Here is a 17463-nt window from a genome sequence, read left to right on the forward strand (position 1 = left end):
AGAAAAGATTAGAAACTACAAAACCATTAAAAAGCAAGCAAACAAACAAAAACAATGGGAGAAGAAAATTAGACCAGAGCTCCTAGAGAGTAAAATGCCTTTTTCTATTTAGTGATATGAAACTCTTTCACATAGTTAGTTACCCATTTGACTAATGACCTGTGAACTATGACTATATGACTATGGTAAGTACAGGGCAGACAAAAATAGATAAGATATAGCCCCTGCACTCAATGATCTACAATATAAACAAAAGTAATTATATTACAAAGAAATACATACAGCTTATGAAAATAAAGAATAGCATCTACTCATGTTAAGTATTCTTACCACAATAAAAATAAAAACATATGTTTTTAAAGAAAAGTATCTAATTATCTGGCATAGTAAGAGATGATAAAATTTGAGCCAAGTTTTAAAGACTAGATCATCATTTTACAGGCAGAGAGGATTGAGATTAGTTTCAGGGAAATGTATAATCAATTAAAAAAGAAAAGATCTACAGCATCCCTATACAGTACCAACAAATAACTAGAAATTGTAATTAATAGCCATTGTTTTAACAAACAAACAAAAATATGATACTCAGAAATAAAAATTATGTATGTAATACAGCATCTCTAAGGAATACATTACTAAGCATTATTACAAAGACCATAAATAAAGACTAATAAATGTGAGACATGTCCTGTTCATTGAAAGACTTGTTTTACAAAGATGAAATTCTCTTACATTTAATCAAAATCCCATCACACTCTTTGTGGAACTTAACAAGCTGATTGTAAAATTCATCTAGAAGAGTAAAGGGCCAAAAATACCAGACAATTCTGAACAGCAAGGTCCGTGGTCGGCAAACTACAGCTCGCGAGCCACATGCGGCTCTTTGGCCCCTTGAGTGTGGCTCCTCCACAAAATACCACAGCCTGGGCAAGTCTATTTTGAAGAAGTGGCATTAGACGAAGTTTAAGTTTAAAAAATTTGGCTCTCAAAAGAAATTTCAATCATTGTACTGTTGATATTTGGCTCTGTTGACTAAAGAGTTTGCCGACCACTGACTGCAAGGTGAAGTAGCATCTTTACCTGTTACCAAGATATATTATAAAATTATAGTAACTAAAACAGCATGGTTTTGATGTAGACACTGATGAGACCAACTGAACAAAATAAAGAGCTCATAAATACCCATGCATATATGTAAAAACTTGGTATGTGAACAAGATGGCATTAAATCAGTAGAAAATGAATTCAACAAATGGTCTGGGCCAAGTGGCTATTTACATGGAAGATAAAATTAGATCCTCAGTTCATACCACATATGAAAGTACATTCTAAATGGATTAAAAAAGAACACATAGGAGATTCTCTTTATGACACTGAGATAGAAAAAAATATTAAAATAAAAATCACGTAACAGAAAATAAATGAGAAATTTTATTTCATTAAATTTTATAACTTCTTTATAACAAAAGACACCTTAAACACAGTACAAAAGATATACCACCAACTGATAGAAGACATTTATAATCCATCCAACAGATAAAGGATTAGTATACAGAATATATAAAGAACTATAAATAGCAAAAAGGAACTTCAAAGAAGTGTATCTCATACACTCACCCTTTTCTGAAAGGTGACTGTTCTTCCTTTCCACCCACCAACCACCTAGTTTTATATATATATATATATAAACTAGAGGCCCAGTGCACAAAATTTGTGCACTGGGGGGGGGGGGAGGTGTCCCTCAGCCCAGCCTTCACCCTCTCCAATCTGGGACCCCTCAGGGGATATCTGACTGCCGGTTTAGACCCAATCCCACTGAGGTCAACTGTCAAGCCCCGCTGGGTGAGGGGCACGGCCTGAGGTCCCCCGGCCGAGCACTGGGGTGGGGGGCACACCTTGAGGTCCACCATCAAGCCCTGCCAGGCGGGAGGGCGGGGCCTGAGGTTCCCCAGGCCAGCACCGGGGTGGGGTTGCGCACTGAGGTCCCCAGGCCAGGCACCGGGGTGGGGTAGGGGGTGCAGCCTCAGGTCCCCCGGCCCAGGGAGAAGGGCCCGGCCTGAGGTCCCCCGGCCTGGCACCGGGGCGGTGAGCGCGTCTTGAGGTCCCACGTCAAGCCCTGCTGGGTGGGGGGCACAGCCTGAGGTCCCCCGGCCTGGAGCAGGTTGGGGAGCACGCCTTGAGGTCCCCCGTCAAGCCCCGCTGGGCAGGGGGCACAACTTCAGGTCTCCCACCCGGCCCAGCTCCACGCAGCCTCAGGTCCCTGCTGATCGCTTATTATGGGAACCCTGCCTCCAATGTGGGTGCAGCCATCTTATGATGGTGTGGTGGTTAATTTGCATATTACCCTTTTATTATATAGGATACTATATAATAAAAGGCTAATATGCAAATCGACCAAACAGTGGAACAACCAGTCGCTATGACACACACTGACTATCAGGGGGCAGATGTTCGATGCAGGAGCTGCCCCCTAGTGGTTAGTGCACTCCCACAGGGAGAGTGCTGCTCAGCCAGAAGCCCTGAGCTGGGCTCATGGCTGGCAAGAGCAGCAGCGGTGGCGGGAGCCTCTCCCACCTCTGTGCAGTGCTAAGGATGTCCGACTGCCGGCGTAGGCCCTCCCAGACTGCGAGAGGGCACAGGACGGGCTGAGGGACCCCCACAAGTGCACAGATTTCCTGCACCGGGCCTCTAGTATGTGTGTGTGTGAAAGAAAGAGGGAAAGAGAAAGAGAAACATCCATGTGAGAGCAGAACATCGGCCGCCCCACACACAACCCTTACTGGGAATCGAGCCTGGGTATGTGCCCTGACTGGGAATTGAACCAGCAACCTTTTGATGCATGGGACTATGTCCAACCAACTGAGCCACTTGGCCTTGGCCTACCCCTGTATTTTTTAATTAGGAACAAAAATTATTTTCCTCTTCAAACCTGAAGAGATGTAGGCTATAGCCTACACTCCCTCTCCCCAAACACCCAAATACCACTCACAGTGAAAGAAACATCTCCAGTAAAATAATGAAGATGACATGCTAAAGAACAGAGAGGTGGCGTTCCACATGTACACCTGTCCTTACAGATGGTTACATGAGTAAAGCAATTCTGTTACCTAATTGGATTTCTGTAACTTGCAACCAAAAATTTAAAGATGTATTTAATGAAATTCTTAATAAGTAAAAAAACAAACATAAAACTATTCATTATTGATTAGCTCTTTAGTAAATAAATTAGCCCTTAAGTAATAAAACCATAAAATAAAAATCTGAAATCCAAAGAGAACATAATTAACACAGAAATCAATTCTACCTATTTTTAATATATGGCACTTATTTAAAAGCAGGGCCACTACAAAGAATCATGATTCAAATACATGTGAATATACTAAATATATCCTATAGGCTTATCTATTCTGATTGCTGAATCTTGATCATTTAGCACATATATGCAATCTAATCCATTAACCAAGAGTAAAGCTAAAAGGTGACTTTTTTTTGTGTCAGACACCCTACAGTCATTACTAAGAAAGATGTCACTATAAACAAGATACTGAAAATAGCCAATTCTTTTGCCACTCCCAAGCGCAGACCATTACTAACCTCCTTCCCCAGTGGCAATTGACTATTCATGTCTATCACATAAGCAGGTTTCAGAAGAGAATCATGGCACATCTCACCTCTAGGTTACAAAATTTCCTTAAAAGCTTCTTATGAAGGACTTACAGCAAAATTCTTCTTGACAGTCTGAATGAATTAGAACCACTTAGAGGGTTTAACCTGTTTCTCCACCAGTTCCTCTCAAGGGATTTTTCCAGTGTCATAGCCAATCTAATTTAGTAAAACAAAGGTATGGGACTTTCACCTACTGTGGAAGAGAAAATCCAAATATAGTCCATCTTGCCCAGCTGGTGTGACTCAGTGGTTGAGTGTCGACCTATGAACCAGGAGATCATGGTTCAATTCCCAATCAGGGCACATGCCTAGGTTGCAGGCTCGATCCCCAGTAGGAGGCACGCAGGAGGCAGCTGATCAATGATTCTCTCTCATCATTGATGTTTCTATCTCTCTCTTCCTCTCCCTTCTTCTCTGAAATCAATGTGTGTGTGTGTGTATATATATATATATGTGTGTGTATATATATATATATATATATATATATATATATATATATATATATGTGTGTGTGTATATATATATATAAAAATTTTTATATATATATAGATGTGTATATATATATATATGTGTGTGTGTGTGTGTGTGTGTGTGTGTGTGTGTCCTATATAATAAGAGGCTAATATGCAAATTGTCCCCTCAATCGGGAGTTCGACCAGAAGTTCGACCAGGGGGTGGGGCTGGCCAGCCAACCTCCTGTGGCCCCTCCCCCTGGATGGCCCCGCCCCCTATCAGCCCCCCACCTTGATCGGGGGCAGGGCCAGCCAGCCAACCTCCCACGTCCCCTCCCCTCAGCCAACCCAGCCCAATCAGCCCCAATCAGGGTGGGCCGACCAGACCCCACCAGTGCACGAATTCATGCACTGAGCCTCTAGTATATTTATACTATATATATATTCAAAATGTGGCAGAATGTGCTAAGATAGAGGCTAAAGGCTAGGCTGTGGACTACTCTTGCTTGACAAAGGTACTTCCAAAATAATTTTCTTTCTTATCAATTTAGGGGAAAAACAAAGTCCTGAAGTAAAAATTCCTTCAAAGATATTGTGGAAGTATATAAATCTCCTTTAAGTTCTCTTTCATGCATATTTCATTCTTTAAAATATGATTCATTAACTATCTCCCTCTGAAGCTAAAACACCTCTCATTACTATTCCAACATGATTAAAGTACTGATTTCTTACTACTGTTCCAAAGGCAGACAATACATAAATAATAATCGTCTACCATTTCAAACACTGGAATTAGGAAGAGAACCAGCCAGGCTTTACCTGCAAAGAACCGTGAACCCCAAGAGGGCAGTTGGTAATGTGCTATGTGAATCACAGAATTCAGAGAGAACAAAAGAGAGTGCTTTGCTATCTTAACAGAAATGGCCATTAGCTCAGGCTTCTCTTACCAGCATGTCGGTGGCACTGAGATAGTGCTTGCTGGCCATGCACTGTTCCAGCTTCTGAGGCACTTGCTTGATATTCTCAATTTCATCCAGCAGGTTCAAGACATGTTTATGTTCAATTCCTTCAATCCACAGTTTCCGAAGCTCATCCCGTTTGCAGTGCAGCAGCATCTTGCATGAAAGCAGATTTTCTTTGACCTACAATTAAAAGATTCAACCTTGGGTCAGTCCAAAGTCTTGCCAGTCTAAACCCATATCTGTAGTGTTCTTCTTTGTTAAATAAGTATCAATCCCTCACTCACATACTCACTTACTCCCCTTGACCGCTCTGCTTGAAAATTTTTAATTCTGTTTCTGACACTGAATCACGTGGGTACATCTCCACCTCTCTGTGTCTGTATTTTCTCTCCTATAAAATGATAAAATTACTCCCAACCTACCTTTGAAAGCATCTGGAAAACACTACTTAGGATATTAAGCACTCTGAAAATAGCAAGTACCATACTGATGTTAATACTAGTATATCCAAAAGGGAACGACTGATATGAGAAGCTGCACTATTCTTTCATCCCCATTCTTTCTTGCATCTCTCCTATTCAGCTGATAGGTCACTTGGTCCATCCTTCCAAACCAAGAACTTCAGCTAAAGTTTACGACCAAGGAATTGGGCATTCATCTGAACTGACTAAAATGAAGAGAAGCCCTAACCGATTTGGCTCAGTGGATAGACCTTCGGCCTGCAGACTGAAAGGTCCCAGGTTCGATTCCGGTCAAGGGCATGTACCTTGGTTGCAGGCACATCCCCAGTAGGAGGTGTGCAGGAGGCAGCTGATCGATGTTTCTCTCTCATCTATGTTTCTAACTCTCTATCCCTCTCCCTTCCTCTCTGTAAAAAAAATCAATAAAATATATTTTTAAAAAATAGTTTTAAAATGAAGACTGGTTTCCAAAAAAAGAGTAGACACATCCAGAGATAATCTCCAAGTAAAAGGAATTGGGACATTCCTAGGATTTTCTTTTACCATGCATTCTGATTTTTAAATATTAAATAACACAATGGCTGGCATTCTCGTAGATCTGCACAGTTAGTGGCCAGCACAGGCACAGCCTGACAAACAGGAGGAGGCGAAGAGGAGCAGGGCGGGTAGTCACATGTACAAACTTGATGAGTGCATTCTCATTTTCTACTCTAATGAAAAATGACTTTTCACAATTCACAGAACTACTTTCATATACTTTTGACATTCTTTACATGTGTTTTTATTTAAATTAGAATATTTGTTTTTGGTTTTTGTTTGAGGTGAAATTTATGTGTGAATACATCTCCAGTGTATCATTTGATGAGTTTTTGCAAATGGATACAGCTGTATAATCCAACTAATCAATATACAGGTCCTTTCCTTCACCCTAGAACGTCTACAGCTACGCGTTTTTGATCATTGAAAATCTGTCTTCTTCTACGAGACTTGGTATGGTGTTGCACATAACGACACTATGCTTCTGGTAATTGCAACGCTAAATTTCAACATTTTCCCAAGGGAGATGGAAAACATGAAGATAGAATGCTAATATTAGAAGGTTTCTTGAGAAAGCATCTCATCTTTTCCTATAACTTTAGGATAATACCTAAGTCATACTTTTATGAAACTCTCCAATGTAAAAAAAGCCCTGAGTAAGGAGATTTTGTACTCTCTTAAAAAGCACAATGGAATGATTATTAGCTTTTAGAGGGATCAGAGACCGTTTTTGAAAAATCTGTTGAAGATGGTCCTACTTACCTGTACTACTTCCTGCAATCCCACCAAAGTGGGATTTTTAAGCATAAACACCAAGAAAAGAAAACAGAAAGGAAGGAAAAGCAAATAAAAGATGACAAAACATTTTAGAAGCTAGCAAGACAATGGAGGGTTGGTTACTAATAAGCAGAGAAATCTGAAAAATCTTAACCTGGAGTGGGGTTTGCTAACCCTGAAAAGGAGGCACCAAATATACTAATGGCAGGAATGCGATTAGAACTTTCTATAAGGACTATTGTGAGCCCTAGATCCTCATCAAACCACACAGACAGGTACCTCCCTCCCCCCAACAGTAGCCAAATAGGAGGTTTATGATCCGAAGGAACTGAACGAGAAAGGAGATGGGCCAGGAAATGCTCGATGGAAATGCACTGAGTAGAAAATAGGAGGATCCCGTCAAAGTGGATCTAAGGAACAGTAAGACCCTTGGCCCCTTGTGGATCCTCAGCCTCCTTCCAAAGTTGACTCCGGTAACATTTAGCTTGACTTTTAGCTCCAACACAGGGAACTTCCGGCTTTTCCCTGGCACATGTAACCAGTGAAAAGACCTATAGATAGTGACATTTGAGTTTTCACCAAAGAAACTGCCCAAGTGTCACTCAATAAGCCTCATAACATTCTCTGAGCTTCATCATGCCTCCCTCTTACATATAAATAGTTCGCCAAGGATCACCAGACAGTCAAGGAAAGCCTACAGCATGGAAAGATGGGAATCAAAACAAACAAAAAGAAAAAAGTACTGGAGGGAAGGAAGAGGGGAACAAACTATTCAGGAAACAGTTTTTTTAAAAACTATAATTAATATTCCTAGGAAAAACAAGAGAAGATATTATATCAAAGAACAGAATGAAAAATAACTCTTCAAAATTAAAAATATGATAGAAAAAATCCAATACAAACATTAAAAGATACCCTTGAATAAATATCAAAAGAATAAAGCATTAAAAAAAATAGATATAGGTAAAACGAAGGTAAAAGAAAATGAGGGGATTGATCTAAGAAATCTAATACTTGTCAAAGTGGAGTTGGTGGTGGTGGAGATGAAAAAAAATGAAGTGAAAAAAGTACCAATAAAATAAAAAGTCCAGACCCAACCTGCGTGGCTCAGTGGCTGAGCCAGGAAGTGACAGTTCGATTCCCGGTCAGGGTACATGCCTGGGTTGTGGGCTCCATCCCCGGAGTGGGGCGAGCAGGAGGTAGTCGATCAATGATTCTCTGATGTTTCTATCTTTCTCTCCCTCTCCCACTCTCCCTTCCTCTCTGAAATCAATAAAAATATATTTAAAAAATAATAATAAAAGAACAAAAGAATGGGTTTTCAGATTGAAAGTTACACATAGTGTTCAAGACAATGAAGTAAAAACAAGACCCAAGCCAGGGCACATTATTGTGATATGTAAGAACAAAAGGGATAAGGAGATAATTTTGTACAAGAATTCAAAAAGGGGGGATAGGGGGAGAGGGAAGAGGACTCATACAAATGGCTGTGAATCAGAATGCATATCAGGATTCAAGCTGTCACACAATAAACCTTATATGCACCTATTTCACCAAGCTGGTGAAGAATGTGCTCCATCAATACAAGAGAAAAAAGGAAGAAACCAGGATCCAGGGAAGGGGGCTGGGGATGAACCAATGCAGATGAAAAGCAACGGGATTATTCAACCACTGACTCCAAGAAAAACAACAACAAAATTACACAAGCAAATATAGTATGCTGGATGGCCTAGATATAAATATTTATGTAGTTATAATAGAATAGGCACTATTTAACCAAAAACTAGGATACAACTATATAGAGAGGTTGAGGAAAGATGTGGTGAGTGGGGGAAAGAGTGGGAGGAAGACTATGTCCTCATCTTCCACAGCTGGAAGTTCATATGTAATATCTAAAACAGAAAAGTAGTATAAACATATTACTTAGAAATAAAGAAATAGAAATATCTGAAGAAAAAAACTAAGAGTAAAAGCCAGTGCCTCCAGTGTTGGAATTGGGACTAGGGTAGGATGAGGTAGGGGAGTGCTGGTTTTGATCAGCATTCCTGATTTTATTTTATTTTTAAGGCCATTCTCAGATCCTCTTGGAGTTCTTGGTCTCTGGGTTAAGAACTCTAGCTATTAAATCTATTATATTTTAAAATCTTAGTGAAAATCTATTAGAATTTGATTTCTGATATTCTACTCCTATCACCTTGGCTCTATAAATCTCACCTTTTTCCTCTGTAATTGTTACTATGGAAACAGTTAAAAGTAAAATTTATATTATACAACACCCAGCTAGGCTCTTGATCAAGAGAAACTTAGAGAGTGTCAATAAACCTTGGCAAACTCTTTTCTATTTGGAAAAAGACCATTTCTAGCATTTCACTCTAGGATGTACACAATGTAATCAGCCCGCTTACTGTTGCTTACTGCATGAAGGAAAAATGAAAAGGCAGGTAGCACTGGGGGGGCGACAGAAGGCATCAGGCTGTGTGGAAAATGAGCATCACCAAAAGTATCCCCTAAACTGAGCTAGTTAACCAGAGCTGCAGACATAAGAAGCTCTAAGAACTTTTCATGCTCAACTGCCCTGAGGCTTCAGTTCTTTTATTACAAAGTCACAGTTATGAAGACATGGTATTTTAAAAGTTGGGGGATGGGGCAATACCAGTCAGCAATAAAAGGGAAGAAATATGAATCTCAAAAACATTATGATGAGCAAAAGAAGCTGGGTGCAAAAGGGTACATACTGTATGAACTTCTAGAAAAGGCCAGAATAACTTATAGTGATCATTTCAAATCAGTAGCTGCTTGAAATAGGATCGGGGGGCAGGGGCTGTGACTGACTGCAAAGAGGCAGCAGGGAACTGGGGTGATGATACACATTCAAGGGCATATACATTTGCCAAAACTCACTGAACTGTAGTCTAAAAATATTGCACTTCATTGCATGTAAATTATAGCTCAATAAATACGATTTTTTAAACAGAAAGGGGAGAAACAGGGCTATGTCCAAAAATGAATAAGATCTAAATGTGAGAAAGGTAGCAAATTACAAACATTTATCTCAATTGCCTGTTTTACTTTTATGAAAGTCAGCACTTGAAATCTATTTATCAGGACAATTAAAATTTAAAAATTATGTTACGAATATTCTTCCTTAAATAAATCCATGAAGAGCCAAGCTGTTCAAATCATGACATCAAAACCCAAGCAGAAATTCTTCCTCAAACACAGGTTTCTTTTGCTTCCTGAGAATTCGAGTAACTTCACAATTGCTCCTCAACACCTGTTCAGCAATAGCAAGAATTTCAGTTTTAATATAAAAGAACTGCAAATCACTCTAATTAGAAACTACTAGAAAATAAGGAAAACAGGGCCCAGGAGGTTACCGGGAACAATGTAAGAGATGATACACACGGCTGAGTAGTTGAGATTTTTGCAAACCTGCCCTGGGAAAGAGAGGGAGGAGGAAAACTACCGGTGCCTCTGAATAACACTGTGGTAGCATTTGTGAGAGGAGCGGCAGAGACATCTACTAATATAAGAAAGGCTGAGGGATATAGGCATGCGGGGAGGCGGGGGGGGGGGGGGGGGGGAGGTGGTGAAAAGCCATCACTTTTAAAACCTTATATCAGAAAAGCACTGAACTTGGATCAAAAATGAAGAGGGAAATGCTGCTGAATGTGCATATTATCTATAATAAGTACAGCAAACATGCAAGCACCTCGCTGAAACTATAAACTAGAAATCTCCTAAAGCTCCCCACATGGAAGGGCTGGTAAGTAAAAATTAATATAACAAACTATTCTTAATTTTAAAAGCAAAAGAAATAAAGATGTCTTCTTTTTTTATAGTAAAAATAAATGTACATATTAGTATTTTCATGGGTATTTTCCTGATATAAGTGTCCAGCCCATTTTTTCCAAAATCCTGTAAAACAGGGGTGGGAACATCTGGCCCATGGGCCATATAAGGTCCAAGAAATCATTTAGTTGGCCCTGCCAAGGCATTAAGGGTGAGTTAATTAAATATTTGACCAAACATAGCAGGCTAATTTTTAAGCTGATCATTTTGTATGGCCCGCTAATGATGTTATAAATATCCAAGTGGCAGAAAAAAGGTTCCCCACCCCTGCTATACTAGGAGAAAGTACCCACCCCTGCTATGGAAAATGCGTGGAAAGAATGAACTTCAGAAACACTGCTCACTATTCTCTTTAAAAGCCCTTTATAACTACAGAGCATTTTAAGATTACCTTCAAACTCATTCCCATGCTTTTGTTCTCTTACTTTTTCAGCTACCATTCTAAGGTCTTAAATTCTCTGAGAGGCTCCACTCGACCTTTCCAAGGGCAATACTTAGCTCTTCAGTTGCAGAGTCTGGGTAGGATACGCAAATACAGATACTGTTCAACTTAATGGAAACGTTTCCTCATAGTTCTTGCGACTGCATCAATGCACTGCAGATTACTGCCTACATCTTAAACTAAGGCATCTCGCTGCCCACTGCTTAGTGTGTCCACTTCTAAGCTTTTTTCCCCTTTCTCATATAAGCAGCTAGGATTTTCCATCTTATATTAGGGTTGTAAATATATTGCTACCAAAACCATGTTGCTCTACTGTGACTTTAAAGTTATTCCTCAGTCTAATTCTACCTTTCAAGGCATACTTTCATATAAAAGCCACAAAATTATTTAGTTAAATGTCAATGAATGAATGTTGCATTATCCGATGATTAAGCCCTAACAACTTCACTTGAATAATCACGTATAGTTATTTCCAATTACGAACAAGAAAGATGAGTTGAGAGCTTGATCTAACTGTAACAAGGCAGCCAAAACTGGGATGAACTGTGAAGTGTTTGTGTACATGTCACAACAGAGACAAGCATCTGTGTTTTCCGTCAGCTTACCTGCTCCTGTGATAAGCACTGGATGGACTACTTAGTATCTTTAAAGAAATCTGATATCATCTTCTCCACCTAGTACACCAAGGAGGAAATACTCAAATGCCAACAATCATCACCCCTCTGGTCCCAGTCCTCAACTTGTATCTACCATATTCATCCATTTTGGTCCTACTGCTACAAATGTCAGACATGAGAAACGGACAGAACCTATGGACCCTGACGTTTTCTAATGCAATAACATCTCATTTTGGCCAGTTTTACAATATATGCAACTGTAATGGGATTGCCCAAGTATTTTGTTTATTATCCACATTTCCTGACCTGATCAATCATATATGGTATTCTATTTGCACATTTTTTAAATCTAGAATAAAATTCCAAAAGGACCTGACTGATGTAAAAAAAATTGGACTATCTGGAAAGACAGTCAAATCTGTCAGCTCATATCATCCTCCAGGACACAGATTCTACCAATACAATATAAACCTGTACATGAAACTACTATCAAAATTGGAAAGTAAACAGTTCTGTGTTCTCAAGCTTTTAAAGGTAACAAGACATGGCTATGAACATCTTCACCTGACTTGGTCCCCACTCAAAGCTATTTCAGAATAACAGCTAGAGTGGCCTTTTAAAAATATTAGTCACATCATGTCATTGCTATGCTCAAAGCCTTACAACGTTTCCCAACACACTCAGAGTTAAAACCGGGGTCCTCACAGGGACCAACGTGATGCATGACCCTGCCCGTCCACACCCCTCCCACCAGCTCTCATCTCTCTCCAGCCCCATTGGCCTCCTAACTGCTTCCCCAAAATTCCAGTCATGTTCCTGCTTCGGGAAACTTTTCTATCTGCCACTCCTCCTTCCTGCGGTGCTTTCCTGACTCTCTCACCTCCTTCAGGGCGGGCTCAGATGGAAGCCTTCTCCAGCCAGCCTATTTAAAACAGCAGCTCCCTGTCCTCCCTCCCTTGCCATTGTTTAGCACATCACTTCTTAATATCTGTTTTACCATATTTTATTTATTTATTAATTTACAATATTCTCCCCTGACTAGAATGCGAACTCCATGAGGACAGGATTTTTATCTGTTTTATTCACTTCTACCCGAGCCCAGAGTAATGCTCAGCACAAAACAGACATTTAATATACAGAGGCAATGTTGTTAAATAGCATCATTTGTTTGTTTTCCTCCCATTAGCATGTAAGCTCCATGCGGACAGGGACTGGTGTTTTCCACTGTTAGAGCCCCAGGATCTAAAACAGAACCAGACATGACAGACTGTTAAAGTGGCGGAATAGGTTAACCAAAGAATTTATATGCATATATGCATAACCATGGACACAGACAATAGTGCAGTGAAGGCCTGGGGAAAGGGGGAGAGCAGGTGCAGCGTAGAGGGGGAGTCAATGGTGGGCTGGGAGAGGTGAATAGAGGAAAAATGAGACATATGTAATACTTTCGACAATAAAGATTTTTTTAAAAAAAACGACAACTCTTTAAATGAAAAAAGAATGACAGGGAAAGATTGGTGAGGAAATATCAATGTTTCCATGGTGATAAGAAATGCACTTTCACAGTACAAAATTGTCAGATTATAAAATGAAAATAAGTTCACTTTCATTTTTTCCCAACATGTTTCTTCTCCCATTTATCAATTATTAAAGACTTTCTGAAAAGAGCTTTAGCCCTTTCTTGCTCTTTCCAGTATTGAGGCTAATTCATAACACAGAATTATGTGACATTCTTTTTCTTGACAACTGATATAATAAACACAACGTTTTCTCTCTTGGTTTTCTTTTGCCTCAAACTCCACCATACTTAAAAAAGAGGATGGTCGGTATGGGTCAGTTGGTTGGGCATCATCCCATGTACCAAAAGGTTGCCGATTTGATATTATTGGGTCAAAATGGACTACAGTTTATTTTAAATCTAGAGCAACTGATCTATACCTTTACCTAATTTCACAGATAAATCCATAGGATGAACTCAATGCTTGTAAAGGCCAAGAATTACAGTATTCCTTTTGAAAATACCCAGTTAATTTTAAAATATAAAGAGGTCATCATATTGCTTCAAAGGGGTTACTGACTCAGCAACTGTACTCTTGGAGGCTGAAACATACGAACAGCAGTCTTAGAAGAATAGTTTATGCATCTGCTTACAAAAGCATGATATAAGGTCTAGAAGACAGGGAAGAAAACATGTGAGAATGCCATGAGCTCAGCTACAATTGAGCAGGCAGAGTCCAGAGAGTCCCACCTCAATGAAATGGCACAGAGCAGTACATTTCCAATGGTCTACTCAGCCCTGAGCCCACAGAGGTGCTTAGAGGCAGCCACCAACTATGGAAGAGGAGACCAAGCCTGAGCTCCAGACCTCTCACACCCACATCACACAAGAAGAGAGCATAACCTCCCTGAATGTCTGTATGCTGGGGTTCTGGCAAATACCTAATTTTAAAAATGTCTGAAAACCAGCAGCAAGGGCTTAGAGTCAGGGAGACCCAAGTTCAAATTCTAGATTTGTTGAAATAGGAATATACACCACCATGCCTCGCAAGGAATCAGTGCTCAATAAGTGGTAGAAATGATTATCCATCAATGAGTAGTACTAAGAGGTATTAAAGGAGTGACCCTTCAAATACACAACCAAAAACCACATAACTATAATGTGAAAATACATAACATTCAGTTATCAGTGTACCCCTTAGCCAAATATAAAATTACCCCTTATGAACCCACTCTATCCCTTAGGTACTAGAGACATGGTACCCAGGAACCCCCAAGAGCTTTTCCTGCACCTACCACAAAAGGAAGGAGTTGGGGAAGGAGAGGTGGAAGAAAGAAGAAAAGGGGCAGAAAGAGGGAAGAGAGAAGAAGGGGAGGAAAACAAAGGGGAGAAAAAGAATGAAAGAAAGAGGGGGAAAATCCTCCAGAATATGAAAAGAAAATTACAAAGCAGAAATTAATACGTACTTGTCACTACTAAGAATTATATTCGAGAATTTTGGTATTCATAAATATTTCATTATACGCTTAAATAATTTATAAGTTAGATTTTCTTCACAAACATGACAAAGAATGTACAATGACTGCAGGGAAATCACAAACAACTTCAAATTAGGTGACATACTCAAAGGTAAAATTAAAAAAAAAAGTCAACTGCTACAACAATACACACACAGACACACACACACAGACACACACACACACCCTCACACACATACACACACTCTCAATATGTGATATGAGCACATTAAATACATTTGATACTCTGTGATGGGAGCCTCAAATAGTAAGAGGCCCTAGACTCTTAAAACAGCTCTCCTCTTTGGTTTGGATTCTGTTCAGTCTTCCTCAAGTTGTGGTCATCACTTATGTCATTTCACAGTGAGAAGTAATGATAGGAGCCAAGGATAAGACATAGGAGAAGGAAGAAGCAAATCCCGGATGCCCTCTGTGACCCTCAGGCTTTCAGGCATATGCATTTCGCAACTCCTGAAAGCACCCTTAGGAATCACTCGTTAAGGCTATGGGCCACTACACAGCTCCTCTCCCTCAGCTATAACACCAGACAAGAGGAAAAAAGGCTCACCTGCTTTATTTTATTTCGGGAGTTGGTGATGCGCTCTGTGATGCTCTGGTACGTGCGGATAGCTGTCGTCAATTCTGTATAGTGCTGCACAATCAATTCATCCAGGTCACGATCACATTTCTCATAGGCTTCTTCAAGGCGACCCTTCTCATTTTCTCTGTCTTCAACATCATCACTGGTAGACAGGGTTCTGATAAAGACAGAGAATATATCAAGCTGAGTCAAACTTAAAGCAAAAAGGAAAGAAGTACAGCACAGGAAATATAGTCAATAATATTGTAATAACCATGTATGATGCCAGGTGGGTACTGGAAATATTGGGGGAACACTGTGTAAAGTATATGATTGTCAAACCACTTACGTTGTTCACCTGAAACTAACACAAAATAATATTGTATATAAACTGTAATTGGAAGAAAAAAGAAAGACCAATTAGTCAATAAGCTAGCCCATTCATCCCACTAACTAGGTAATGAAACAATTTACTAAAAGATAAAAGGAAACCACCAAGTAGTAAATTCCAATGCCCCCATCTAAATGGATTTGCTGGTTGCCTATCCAAGGAGCCTTCTGTTCAGTTTTTCCTTGGCATGCCAACTGTAATTGGATAATAGGCAGTATGAACTCTGCAAGACCCTGGGCAAGTCTTGATTTATTTGAATGAGTCCTGGTAATTCCATTTCCCTTCCCAGTGACAAGTTTGGCCACTGAGACTAAGGACTTCTAGGTAGAGTTTACTTGCAAGTAAGATTAACAGGAAACAGGCCCCTTTTCCCAACACGGAATACTCTGATACAAAGCTGAGATACTCAAATAATTCAGCCATCTCACAACCATGGACGGGAAAGCTCAGAGATATGCCAAGCTACTGCTATGACGTCATTTGGCCACCAAAGCAGACAACCCTGCAGCTGCCTGACCTCAGGACTTCTTGCTAGGGGAGATGATAATTATCCTGTTTAGGTCACTTTCAGCTGGTCGTCTTTTAAATATAGCTGAAAGTGTCTTAACTGGTAAATTTACTCATACACTGAGGAGCCACCTTCCAAATAGCTTTTCTTTAATCCTCACCCGAGGATATGTTTTTATTGATTTTAGAGACAGAGGAAGAGAGAGGGAGGGAGGAAGGGAGGGAGGAAGGGAGGGAGGGAAGGAGGGGGGGAGGGAGGGAGGGAGGGAGGGAGGGAGGGAGGGAGGGAGGGAGGGAGGGAGGGAGGGAAAAACATAAATGGGCTGCCTCCTATACCCACCCTGAGCAGGGATCAAAAACCCACACTTGGGCCTATGCCCTGACAGGAAAGTGAACCTGCAACCCTTTGGTGCATGAGATGATGCTCCAACCAACTAAGCCACACCAGCAAGAGCCCAAATTTGGTACAGAGCGCCCAGTGGCCTGGAAATCCTATCTAATAAAAGAGTAACATGCAAATTGACCATCACTCCAACACACAAGATGGCTGCCCTCATGTGGTCAAAGATGGCTGCCCCCATGTGGACACAAGATGGCTACTACAAGATGGCCAGCAGGGGAGGGCAGTTGGGAGGGACCAGGCCTGCAAGGAAGAGCAGTTGTGGGCGATCAGGCCAGCAGGGGAGGGCAGTTGGGAGGGACCAGGCCTGCAAGGGAGGGCAGTTGGGGGCGATCAAGCCTGCAGGGGGGGTGGGCAGTTAGGAGTGACCAGGCCGGCAATGGAGAGAAGTTGTGGGCAACTGGGCCTGCAGGGAAGGGCAGTTGGGGGGACCCCAGGCCTGCAGGGGAGAGCTGTTGGGGGTGACCAGGCCTGCAGGGGAGGGCAGTTAGGGGCAATCAGGCTGGCAGGGGAGCAGTTAGGCATCAATCAGGCTGGCAGGGGAGTGGTTAGGGGGTGATCAGGCTGGCAGGCAAAAGCAGTTAGGGACAATCAGGAAGGCAGGCAAGCGAGCAGTCCTGAATTGTGAGAGGGATGTCCAAGCAGTCCTGGATTATGAGAGGGATGTCTGACTCCCCTTTTAGGCCTGATCCCGGGCATAAAAGGGCAGTCGGACATTCCTGGAAGGGTCCCAGATTGGAGAGGGTGCAGGCTGGGCTGAGGGACACACACCCCCGTGCACGAATTTCATGCACTGGGCCTCTA

General features: G+C 41.0%; 1 protein-coding gene across 3 annotated transcripts in view; it reads right to left on the reverse strand.

Annotated features, from left to right (window-relative positions):
* The window catches only part of EXOC4 (exocyst complex component 4), a 731450-nt gene that overhangs the window by 690977 nt on the left and 23010 nt on the right, over nucleotides 1–17463 (reverse strand). For all 3 annotated transcript variants that reach the window (XM_079786328.1, XM_079786329.1, XM_079786330.1), the window contains exons 2-3: nucleotides 15350–15539; nucleotides 5066–5260 (exon numbers count right to left, since the gene is read on the reverse strand). In XM_079786328.1, coding sequence (XP_079642454.1) covers nucleotides 5066–5260; nucleotides 15350–15539 — 385 coding nt within the window. The remainder of the gene's footprint in view (nucleotides 1–5065; nucleotides 5261–15349; nucleotides 15540–17463) is intronic.

Source organism: Cnephaeus nilssonii (assembly GCF_951640355.1).
Source record: "Cnephaeus nilssonii genome assembly, chromosome: 12".
Classification (NCBI taxonomy): Eukaryota; Metazoa; Chordata; class Mammalia; order Chiroptera; family Vespertilionidae; genus Cnephaeus; species Cnephaeus nilssonii.